Source organism: Crinia signifera, chromosome 5 (assembly GCF_055691185.1).
Source record: "Crinia signifera chromosome 5, ASM5569118v1, whole genome shotgun sequence".
In the NCBI taxonomy this organism is placed as follows: Eukaryota; Metazoa; Chordata; class Amphibia; order Anura; family Myobatrachidae; genus Crinia; species Crinia signifera.
Window position 1 is genome coordinate 277,299,746 of NC_139221.1, and position 12,375 is coordinate 277,312,120.

General features: G+C 44.3%; 1 protein-coding gene across 1 annotated transcript in view; it reads right to left on the reverse strand.

The window, feature by feature from the left end:
• Positions 1-12,375, reverse strand: part of NUB1 (negative regulator of ubiquitin like proteins 1) — a 64,554-nt gene that overhangs the window by 3,479 nt on the left and 48,700 nt on the right. The window contains exons 12-14 of the mRNA XM_083189065.1: positions 11,359-11,505; positions 4,440-4,529; positions 1,142-1,325 (exon numbers count right to left, since the gene is read on the reverse strand). Coding sequence (XP_083045191.1) covers positions 1,142-1,325; positions 4,440-4,529; positions 11,359-11,505 — 421 coding nt within the window. The remainder of the gene's footprint in view (positions 1-1,141; positions 1,326-4,439; positions 4,530-11,358; positions 11,506-12,375) is intronic.

The following is a 12,375-nucleotide window of genomic DNA, read 5'->3' on the forward strand; positions in this document are numbered from 1 at the left end:
ACATCCGCTCGCGTGCGCCAACACAGAAGAAAAATCATTCAATGGTTGCTCACCATCGAATGATTTTTCTCTGTTTGCAGATAGGACTTCTGTGATTTGGGCACGGGCGCTGACGTCATTTGATGCCATGAGCATTTTTGTGGGCATGCCCATAGAAACGCTGGGCAGACCCCAGGGACTACCCCTAAGTAAGCAGCATTATAATCGCTTATTGTCACACAAAGTAAGACATCGGTATAACCTGTTTTCTATGCAGGTACTGTGCTTTCTGCAGCTTCGAATAAAGGTAAGACAATAACGTCATAGAACCTCATACAGAAACGTTATTACAAAACAAAGCAGCTGGAAATGTGCCAAGTCAAACATGCCCGAGCTTTATATTAAATATACCATACTGACTGTACATGCAGCAGGCCAGTGTTCACATTATGCCAGCTACATCCATCGAGCTAGGAAAGAGCGCAGGTAACAGTCCAAGAATACAAGAGATGTCTAACTGCAAATGACGGCTTCCAGTATCGGAAAGCGACTTCTTACCTATCAGTATTGTACTCTGGCTTCTCAGTCCATTACCCCTAATAAGTATGACTGGGATCCATGCAGGAACTGAGATGATGGAGGATGCTTTCCTTAAAGTCCTATCCTTATGGTTGTTGTTAAGTAGACATGGGAGGGGGAGGGACTCCTAAATGACCATTGATGACTATAAACCATTGATTGTTTAGAGCCAGTATTACAGTACATAGTTTTTGCATCGATGGCTAAGAACCAATGGTTCTCCACCATCAATGGTACAGAGGAAAGTTCCCTCTTTTAAATGATATTGCCAATTAGTGATAATATCTGATCGGCGGACAATATCAATGTTACCAGAGCCAGCGAATGGAGACGAGCCGGTAATATGCACAATCTCACCCATCCTGGCACTTCCACCCCCCCCCCCCCCCCCCGATCCTATAATTTCTGAGGTTAATGCATACATACTGGTGCTGCCGTGAATGTGCCAAAATACTCACAGCAGTGAATGGGTTAAAGAAATGAATCATGCACAAGGTATGCTTTACTCTGGTGCTCCAATATGGCACTGAATGTGGTTTGACATTACATAGAAGTGCAGTCTATAGAGTACACAGCACTATACCTGCAGGCTCTGAGGATGATGGATTGGACTCGTTTACATTGGGTGAGTTCGCTATGTCCTGAAGCAGGTGAGGGGGGAGAACTCCTTGGTGGTGAGCTAGAATCTGAGAAGCCAGTTCTAGGTTACCCATGAATAGTTGGAGAGCTGCCTTCGCTGCCTCAGGAGTAAAACCGATATACACCAGCTACGAGAGAAATAAAGACATAATCACTTATACGCTACTATGTGTACATGATACAGGGCACACAAGCATTTCTTCCATCAGAGAAGCCTTTTTGTTGAAAGTCTGGGTAATGTCCAGGTTTCAAGGTGACCACACACTGCAAACAGTATAATGGAAAAAGCTGGAGTCAAACTGTGTATATAAAAGTAATGACCCGTGTGACTTTTTCAATCAAATTATAATTTGTTCTAATGAGAAGTCATAGGACATCAAATATTCTTGCGGTCAGGTACCAAAATTCAGATAGAGCTTGACGCAGTACGTACATTATGAAGCTCATGCAGAATGCATGTTGGGGACACCAGGTGGCGCTGTAGAGAAGTGGCAAATTGAAATAACCAAACAGGTCCTACAGTACAGTATGCTTACTGTAATCCAAGATGTGATGGGCAACACGTTACATCTCATATAAGAGTGATAAGAGATGTGCCAACAGCCCGAGATATTCTCAGGAAGCGATTACTAAAATAAATATATATACATTTGCACAGAAATGGGAAGGAAAAAGATAAAGCCTGGTCTAATCCCTCCTGGTTTCCTTTCATTCTGCAACAGCCAAGCAGTATTTATTGCCTGCTTATGTGTATTTACTGTCATATTTATTAGTAGTCTCTCAAGCAGCAACTGCCTGCAATCTCAGCGTTTCTTAAGCTTAAACCACCTTCAGATGTGCAGGGAGATGAACAACTTTGGTAGAATGATGTTCTGACTTTAACAAGTTGCCTAGCAACCCAAAACCATGTCACATGATAGCTTGGATCAGGAGAGAGAGCATTTATTCCCTGCCAGAAACTTACAAGGATTTACTTAACCCTATCTGTGTGATGTGCTTATCAACCAGCATTACAATCTTTTGCTGGATTGGCATTTGACTATGTATGTCTGCCTGTACCATAGTTCTGCACACCAGTGACACAGATGCATCACTCCCTATCCTCATATCTGTCCCAGGTTTTCTAGCAATGTACCAATAACGACCTGCTCGACTGCTCAATTATCTTTCAGTGTAAAAACTAGAGATGTGCAGGTCCGGATTTATCTGGATCTCAAAGCGGGATCTTATTGGCTATCCAGCTATCACATGTTTTCGAGCAAAAACATGTGACAGCATATAGCCAATAAGATCCCGTTTTGAGAACCGGGTAAATCCGGACCTGCACATCTCTAGTAAAACCTAGTCAATGAGTGTTGTGATTAGAATGATCATAGGATAACACCTAATTTTATGTTATGGGAAAATATTTTTTTACATTTTTCTCGCAGCCTTGATAAGATGAGCAGATGCAAATGATCAGCAGCTTTGGGTGTGGCGTACACACAGGGGCGTAACTCTTAGAGGCGATGGAGGTTTCAGCCTCCGGGCTCCAATCCCTGAAGGGGCACCCGCATTTAAAGCAGCACCTGTGTGGTTCACAGCAGAATCCAAGTGTGATCACTGCTCTTGCAATAGAGCCCTGCAGTGCAACTGTATTTAATTGGCTTTATACCAGGAGCCCTGCTAACATGTGCAATAGGGGAAAGGATGGCTCCTGCCTGGTACCACTCAGCCTGCAATGCTGCAGGTGAATGTCGTCACACACAATATTGGGTGGGCACCATATCCAACTTACCTCCGAGTGACTGGGATTCTACAACAGCCAAGCAGTATTAATTGCCTGCTTATGCAGGGCCCTGTTACATTTCCATGGAGACAGCAGTCAGGGATGTAGCTGAATTACAGCAGATAGGCCAATATGCAGTGAGGGAAAGATTCAAAAAGACTGGGGTGCAGCGGCTAGTTGAATATGAGCTGGATACCACTGACGATGCTGATCTAATAAGGAACTGTCAAGGCTTCATCTGCATAGCACTGATGTACAAGACCACCAAGTGATCTTGGTCTGCCCTGAGATGAGGGGAACAGATCTACAAATTCTGTCATCAATATTAATATAAATAGTGTCTGTTCTCACATATCCCACTGAGGAAAACATCAACTGAAGTCTGGCGAGGTCATATTAAAAGTGGAGAAGATAAATATAGCCATAAACTGCTTAGGCTTTATTTAGATTTGCAGCATAATGGTGGCAACACTTGGGCCAAATGAGACTTGGCTAAATCACATTCAATTGGAAATTCATCCATAAGATAGTTTTTTAGATGTCTAAAGTAAGCTAGAACCTAAGGTTGCCCCAACATGAATTCAGTCACTCTTGGTCCCAATATGCCACCTGACCAGAGGTGGAGGAAGTTATATAAGCTAGTAGACTTCAAGTTCCTTTCTTCTGTAGCATGCAGTGAAAGGGTCACACTGATAGCACCATTTCTAAATAAAGACTTTTACTATATTTTGTAATGGATATTACAGATACCTATCTTACATCTTATCTTGTTCCATTTCATTAGTAAAAATTGTGCAGGGCCGTTCGAAAATAATACTTTTGTTTTTATTTCTAAACATTTGTATCCAAAGATGGTCAATATCCTTAGTATCCTTAGTATATAATAATCAGTAACGGCCATGGATTCGACAATCTGTTGTTTCCTGTGGCAAAACTATGTTTTTGGAAACCCCCCCCCCCCCCGACGGAAATTTCGGCCGCCCCCCTCCCCTAAAGGCCGACGCCTCCTCTAGCATCTTCAAAAAGTGTCCGCTGTATGGGGCAGCCATTTTTTGAGGGTCATTTTCATTTACAAGCCTGCATGGAGGAGAGCCGCCCGGGACAGAGACAAGTAGATCTGCGGGTCCCGGGGGCAGCGGCAAACAGAGGGGCCCCAGCAGCAGTGCAGCGCATGATAGCCCCGCAGACCCCCACACTTAATCAGCGCCTCCACGCGACCACAGGGGTATAGTTACGCCACTGGTTGTTTCCGACAAAACAGATATGACTTGTTTTAAAGTGGGATCTGTTTTGTTGGAAACTTCCTTCAATGCTTTCAGAAACTGCAGCATTGAATAGGGATTGAATAGCCCCTATTTTGGTATGATTGGTCCACTTTAACAAAAAGTTGCTTGTGTGGCTGTGAAAATGGGGGTTAATATTAAGAACTAAAAAAAACATAGCATCAACATAAAACATCAAAAACGGAACCTACTTGATCAATATTCTCTTGAGGAACACTAGAAGAACCACTGTTAGATGGATTATCATGTGGGATTAACAACTCTGGATTATCAAGGAGAATCTAAGAGGAGAAAATGCAGTATTTTAAATTTCATACAAATTACAAATTAAATTCCACAAAACGGACCAATAACATATTGACATTTTATACCTCTTATACATTAGTGATACTGGACACCATAAATAAGACCCATCAAATAGAGATATTTGACATATAGCTGTCGCACTGGGTATACAGTACTTCCATCACCAATGAAATGACGGGTCTGGTTAATGGTTGTACTTAAGCCTGATGTACTACTCCTATGGCAGGAGGACTGCACATTTACAGGACTCATTCATTTTTTACGAGCATTGATATTTGCAGTTCTCCCACAACTGACCTGCCCCGGCCATTTGGGCAATTGGGACTGGTGTAAAAAATGGGGCATACTGTCCCAGTTTTGTAGGCATATCTTGGGCAGGGTCTGCATCTTTGGAAACATGACAATCCTGCGTATCCTGAGTATTATTAAGTGGCTGATGATTCCACACTGGTTAAAGCAACAGTTTACAGAAGCCAGTAGGAGGGGTTTGTTTACACAAGACTCCTCCCACCATTTGCATATTAACACACAGCAGCTTCATCCAACGACCCAGCTGCTGTGTGTGTGCCACATTCATTCCACTGAATCCTGAATCTGGCCTCAATATGACCTTATGTTAACAGAGGCCTAATGACTGATAAAAAGAATCTACAACCAAACTACAGATGCAGTCATGCTTGTTGTTGCTGTGATGTGTGAGCAAATGTTCTGCTGCATGATCTGATGAGGCTGTGACTATTTGCACTCGGTGACTGCTCCTTGCATTGCTTATGGCTGTGCGCCTTCGTAGACACATGGAACCATTCGTGAGCACACTTTTTGTGACACAAAGTGGCAAATTTAAGCGTGGCTACATCTGTACTTCATTGCCCACAGCCATACCTGGAAAAGTATGAACTTTTACAACCAGAGTTTGTGTTTAATTCAGCAGCAACCACATTAATTAACCCTGTACTTGTGGATCAAGCCCATACATCTGATGTTTACTTGGAACATTGGGGCAGATGTATTAAGCCTGGAGAAGTGGAGATAAAGTGGAAGGAGTTAACACACCAGCCAATCAACTCCCAACTATCTTATTTCAAACACAGCTGATTGGCTGGTGCGTTATCTCCTTTCACTTTATCTCCACTTTGTCTCTTCGCCAGGCTTAATACATCTGCCCCAGTTTTCTTTACATAAACTACTTTTCTCAAGTTATTTTGGAGATGTCTTGTGTTAATTATGGCATCAGGACACAGGTCCATGATCCAATGTGGTGAGCTCATGTTGCATGGAGAAATGATGAGAAAGTAGAAGTCTTCTTATCCTTAATGAACACTTACATTAACCAAACCATAAGCCCCCAAGGCTCACGCTGTGTGTGAGTACTGTGCACCTTGCTCTGGGAGTGACTGTTGGGTGACCACTTCTGGAAAAAGATAGCAATGGTGAGGAATGTGTTCTATATGCACCCATTCATGGGCTTTCAGATGAGCAACAGACCAGGCATCTGCTGGGTCACATCAGCATCCCCATTGTATCCCCTTCAACATTACAAATGCACCACATCCAGAGTCCTCTCCTGTCATCGTGGCTGCCACATGTGTAGTGGAACCGGGGCAAGCCATGCATGTAACAAGTGATTAGGTTATCATATAAACACAATAAAATAACTTTTTCCAGAATCCAATTTTAGAATAATAAATACGATACATTATTAGCAGTAGTTTTATATAGTCCATAGTGTAAGCATTCCAACTTTATGTCCAAAAGGAAACCCCTTGTACGTTATCAATATATCAGATACATCTAGAGCGTAATCTCCAAGAGGCTAAAGTATTCCCATCAGTATTAGCGGAAATCAGGTACCATGGCTACAGTACCAAACAGCAATCCAATGGCTGAGGCGGTTACAGGTCAGACCATTGCTTGCAGGCTTCCAGCTTCATATAGATCCTTTACTATCGTTCTCATGACTAGTCAATGTTTTTCTTAGATAGTATCTTCTCGCTAAATCAATGGCTAACATAAGCAACGTACCATGGATTTTATATACATACGTTTTTTACATCACTTGATACATAAATTCTACATGCACCCAGTAATGTCAGTATTTTATATTTAGACTGACATAGAAAACCACAGAGCTGCTATAGACAGATCAGCTTTGCATATGTATATACTGTGAGGATACAGCTGGTGAGGTACAGAGAGGGAAGTGTACTTCCTCCAAGTTTCTGACCTCCCATGATGAGGGGGTCAGAAGATATCAACTCAATAATTGTGTCCAGATGGTCACTGACTGATGAGGACCTCCTGCTCTTAATTAGCCAGTTGAACATTTTCACATAGTGCCATCTTTCTGGCTGCAAAAGTCTTCAGTAGCTAAAGGACTGAAGTGATGGATAGGACGCGGTGGGTAACCAATCACCCGCAAGCTGCAGCTGATCAGGGATTTGGTTTCATCTGCCTCAGGCAGGCGAAACCAAATCCCTTAAAGCTGCCCCTTTTTTGACATCTGCAGCCAGCGAAAACACAGAGGTTTCACTGAATGGAGGGCATAACAACCTGAACATGATTTTGTAGTGTACTGTTCATTACATGAGCTACTAAGATACCCCTATTTGTTATTTTAATGATCCTTAAATATTGTAAATGCCATTTTAAGAGTCTGATTCAGACCTGATCGGATATCTGCGAAGTTGCAGGTGACTGAGAGTAGTTAGACGCCATTCAGACAAAGAAGACGCTCTATGCAAATCTGTGACTGAATTGCGAAAATTCTGCAGACCGCTACCAGCTTTTTATTTTTATGAAGTTTGAGACTAGGGGCCCATTTATTATGTAATATTTGCTTAGCCACCGTTAGTATCACCCGAATGTATGTAGGAGGGACCGAAGCAGAAATCTCAGATCCCTGCTGTGAGCCCTCCTGCCCCGCTGCTAGCCACAACCCCATAGGTTTCTATTGGAGATGAGATGCTGCCCAATGTCAGGCAGCATTGCATTGGGTCCTGGGGCTACTGCCATTTGGCTACAGACCGCACTAAAGATGATCTTTATCACTATCACTTTAATTACCCACTTGCTAATCTCTATACCGATGTCCTCTGTACCTCCCATGGTAATACAACCTGTAAAGCTTTGGTCAGAAGTTTCAAAACAATATCGGCTAAAAACATTTGCTGCCAGCGCTGTACTGTACTTCTCTAGAGTATCCTAGAAATAAAACTAAGCAGACATAGGATGCTGCAGTGGGCTTCTATGAAATAGAGGCCCTGCTAATGATTTATCATATTAAAAACAGATGGAAACATGCTTTAAGACCATTAGCAAATACAGGCGGGGGGGGGGGGGGGATGAGTTATGAGATACTTTTAAAAGATTAAAAAGAAGACGGTCAGTGCTCTGAGACAGCGAGGCAGGGAGGAAAGGGCGTGGATTCTTCAATCAGTCCTCTGACAAAGGTCAGATACTAATTCAATACTAAACATTTGGAAGATACACAAAGCTACTATTAGTGACAATGAATCAGTAGTGATGTCTGCCTTAATGTGCGCTACGCTTCCCACTCTGCTATTAGTTCTTACATTCTGCACTAACAAGAGTTAGCGACAATAAACAGACTTTTATGTTCTGTTACGTTCGTGAGCTGATTCTCAGCAGCAAAGATGCCATGGGGATTAAACAATACTCCCCAGCCAGTGAAATAAGTCTTCCCTTCTGTGCTCATCTTCCCACACTCCACAACTCACCAGCGCTGGATGCCGTCTGCTGTGCATAGGTCAGGAGCCATGTGTGTTATATAACATTGCTCTTATTGTAGCTGGAATCACACTTCAACAACATATCCACATGAATGCAGGCAGCGCTGTACTTGCTGTAATAGGATGGCAGGGCTGTGATGTTTTAAAAGCTAGGGGCCACTTTATACAGTCAAATGCAATGTTAGTAGGAGAATGCTGGTGTAATTAAGAGTTAATGAGCCTAAATCAGAAATGGGTGCAGACACAGTCCCCCATCTGCGACTTTAAGCCAATACCTCTATAAAGCCCTTTGCTGGAGTAAATCTGTGTGTATGAGTGTTCAAGGCTGACAACTTTGGATGTATACAGATGGAGCGCCTCTGATCCTTGGCCGGTGATCGCCACCGTGCCTGCGCTGGCGATCGTTGGCACAGAGACGTTCCATCTGACTGGGACGCGCGTGCGTCTCACACGCACGCACGCGCGTCCCAGTTTCAGGATGGTGCCATCATTCCCATTTCCTCTTCAGGGAGACGGGCAGGGATGGGGGGACGGCAGGGCTGCAGAGCCAGCTCCATAGCCATGGGGTGCGCGAAAGCGTCTCGTGCGCTCACGCCCCTGGCGAGAGCTGGCCGCTGCCGGGGGCTGGCAATGGAATCGCCAGCCCCTGCAAAGATGGAGCCTGCTCCATCTGTATATAATCACCTAGAAGACAACAAAGGTAACAAAATACGGACCCATTGAAACAAACGTTTCTGGTCGGTCAGTGAAAACAAAAAAGATGAGAAAAAAAAAAAAAGGATCAAATAAGGAAAAGTGCTTGACACTCCCAGATCTAGGGGGCTTGGTGGCTTTCTCCCCTTTAAAAACCTGTGTGCCAGTGAGCTTCAAGGCAGGAAGCGTACGTAAGTTCAATTCTAATGTGTTAGGCATTGCCATGTTTATAATTCTGATAGATCAGGACTTGCAGACAAATGGGTTCCTTGATGGAGTCTGCAAACTTAAATCCCCATTCTGTATTATCGCGAGGGTAGAACCTCTGTGATCCTTATTTAAGCATTGTGGTCACATATCACATTCATCCCAGATCCCAAGTGGTGAATGCAGTGGATACATGTGCTATGAGCTATGGATTCTGTGTGAGGCAGGAGGGATCTCCACACACAGAGCAAAAATTAGGGGTGACCACAATTAGGGGATATTCAGACCGGGCGATAAACGATAGACGTCCCGTAGTACGCGTGCACGAGGCCATCCTGCGACAAAAGCCTGCTATTTTTTTATTTTTCATTGCAGGCGGTCTTCAAGGTGATTGACATGAAGCTGGTGTTTAGGACTGGTAACCGGATGTTTTCTGGGAGTGTCAGGGAAAACGCAGACATGCCCCGGTGTTTTCAGGGAAGTCGTGTGACGTCAACTCTGGACCTGAACAGCTTGTTTCTATCACTGCCATCGAGTAAGTCCTGGCCTAGGCACAGACTGCACACAGTGGAAAAATCATTCGATGGTGAACGGCTGAGAATGGATTTGCAACTAATCACAGGGCTGCAAAATTTTCGCAAGCTTATCAAAGGCTTACATAGCGCAGGAATTCACTCTATACAGCGATCACACAGCTTAGCAAAGTAGAAGTCATGCAATCAGAAGCCATAGAGACAGTCAGGTTGAGGGTGCTGCCTGTGTAAACAGCCCAGGGAGGGTTGCAGAGGCAGTTAAAGGGGTGTCGGATGACTCACTGACTGTCAGGATCCCGACGGTCAGTATACCGACATCGGAATCCCTACTGTTCAACTGCCCGACAGTCGCGATTCTGACCAACAGGGTCTATTCTCTCACATGGGTGCCCATGACCCTCAAAGAGTGAGAATAGAATCTTTAGAAAGCAAAGCAAGCCACCAAGCCCAGGGCTTTTTTGCACTCCCCCCTGTCAGAATACCACCAACCGGGATTCCGATATCGGTATACTAACCATCATGATCCCGGCAGTCGAAGGGTCAAACCAAACCCCAGTCAAAGAGCCAGTGTAAGTAGGAGTCATGTCTAAACCTGCAAGGACTTTGAGAAGGCCAGGAGGTGCCTTACCAGTAAGAGACAGTTCTGAGATTGAAAGTAGACTAGCGGCACAGTATGGTGAGTTGCACAGAAGTGCCTTAATGCCCTACATGGTGGTGTATATTGGTGGATATTAACAAGCTGTGTTGCTTGTTAATATTCTGTATCATTTATGCTGCCAATAAAGTTCCATGTGTTTCATTTACCTGAAAAACTGTGTGTGACTCTGTTTAAAGTGCCCAAACTAAGGACCTTATTCTGGTCCGTTCGCACGGGGACCAATGTTATGCGTATGCGCAGAAGCATTTCCGCACATGTGCAGTGTCCGGCCACGGCGAAGACTGTTCACCAGGTGCAAGCAACCAAGATTGCGGGCCTGGGGCAAATAGTCACTCCTATGGGAACGCCCAGCGTTTGATGGGAGTTCCTATGAAAATGCTGAGCATTCCCATAGAAATTGCCCGGTGACACTTGGGCACTGGGGGCGGGCGGCTGATATCACTGGATGTAAAACATCCATCCACAGCCCGTGCGAGCGTATGCAGCGTATGAGGGGGGGGGGTGCATGCGTATCGGCATTCGCAGGGCGGCATCTGGTAGACTCACAAGGCTGCAAATTTGCAGCCTTGTGAAACAACCAGAATAACCCCCTAACTCCCCTACTGAGTAAATTACCGAATTGTCACACAATCCTCCAATAATCACTAGTATTAGTATCGATAGAGAGATAGATAGATAGATAAATAGATAGATAGAAATGGTTATGCTTGCAATAAAGATATTTGTTTTTAGTGTAAGAAAATAATTACAGCGAGCGGCAGGAAAGAACCAGTGACCGGCATTTCTGGCTTATCTGACCTCTTGACTCATATAGTTCTGCCAAAAAAACATTTTGTAAACCACTTAATGAACTTGGCTTCAAATAGGTGATTTCATAACTTATGAACAACAATACATGTTGTGGATAAAGTCCATGTTTTACATGGAAACAGGAAACGTCATAACAGGGGAGAATAGAACGCACCTGTACTGCGCGGTCAATGTTACCCCCAGCCTGACTTAGGGCTTCCGCCGCAGCGGTCTCAGAGTAGCCCATCCCTCTCAGAGTATTGATCTTGTCCAGCCTCCTCTTCCTCTTTTCTCGCTCTTCTTTTTTAATCTTTGCTTTTTCCTACAAAAGAAAAAGCGACTTTTCATGTAACATGATCAGTGCAACAAAAGCAAACGAGCAATATTCCCTTCTAGCTGTACGCCGACAGATTGCGTGTGTGCAGTTACCGGCATAGGAAATAGGAATGGGTCTGGGTCAATGGATTGACACAATTTAGGACGACGTGCAATGGCTTGACCATAAACTCATGTTGACCTTACCAGTGTCGACCTAATGCTTGTGTCTACCTTCCAACCCTGTTGGCTTTGGCCAGGTCAACCTTCAGTGGTCAACCCAATGCATGTCGACCTAAATAGGGTTGACCTAGTGACGATCTCATAGGAATAACGTGTCATTGTATTTCTACTGAGATTTCCATTCACAAAGGGAGGTACTGGCTCATGGTGTTGTAGGAAGAACTGAGAGAGATGAATCACCGTCACTGCTGCCACTGGATTACAGGACCACTGAAGCCTCAATAATAGAATTCATCATGTATCTGGAAGATCCCTTAGTTTAACAGAACTTGAAATGAGCCTGAGCTCAGATCAAAAATGTCCAGTGCTTCCCAGTGAGCTCCTACTATTACCCAGTTTAGAGACTCTTGATGCATTTACCACCTTGCTGCTGGCTCCATTATCGGTTCCAGACAATAACCCAGCGCCATGCATTCGAGCCCGATACCCGACGCCAGTGATGGCTAACCTTGATCCTCCAGCTGTTGTTGAACTACACATCCCCAGCATGCCCTGCATCAGTTTTAGCAGGGCCAAATAGAAAAACTGTAGCAGGGCATGCTGGGATGTGTAGGTCAACAACAGCTGGAGCGTCAAGGTTAGCCATCACTGCCCTGCGCAATGGCCATTGATTCCAGTCTGATATTGCATCAAC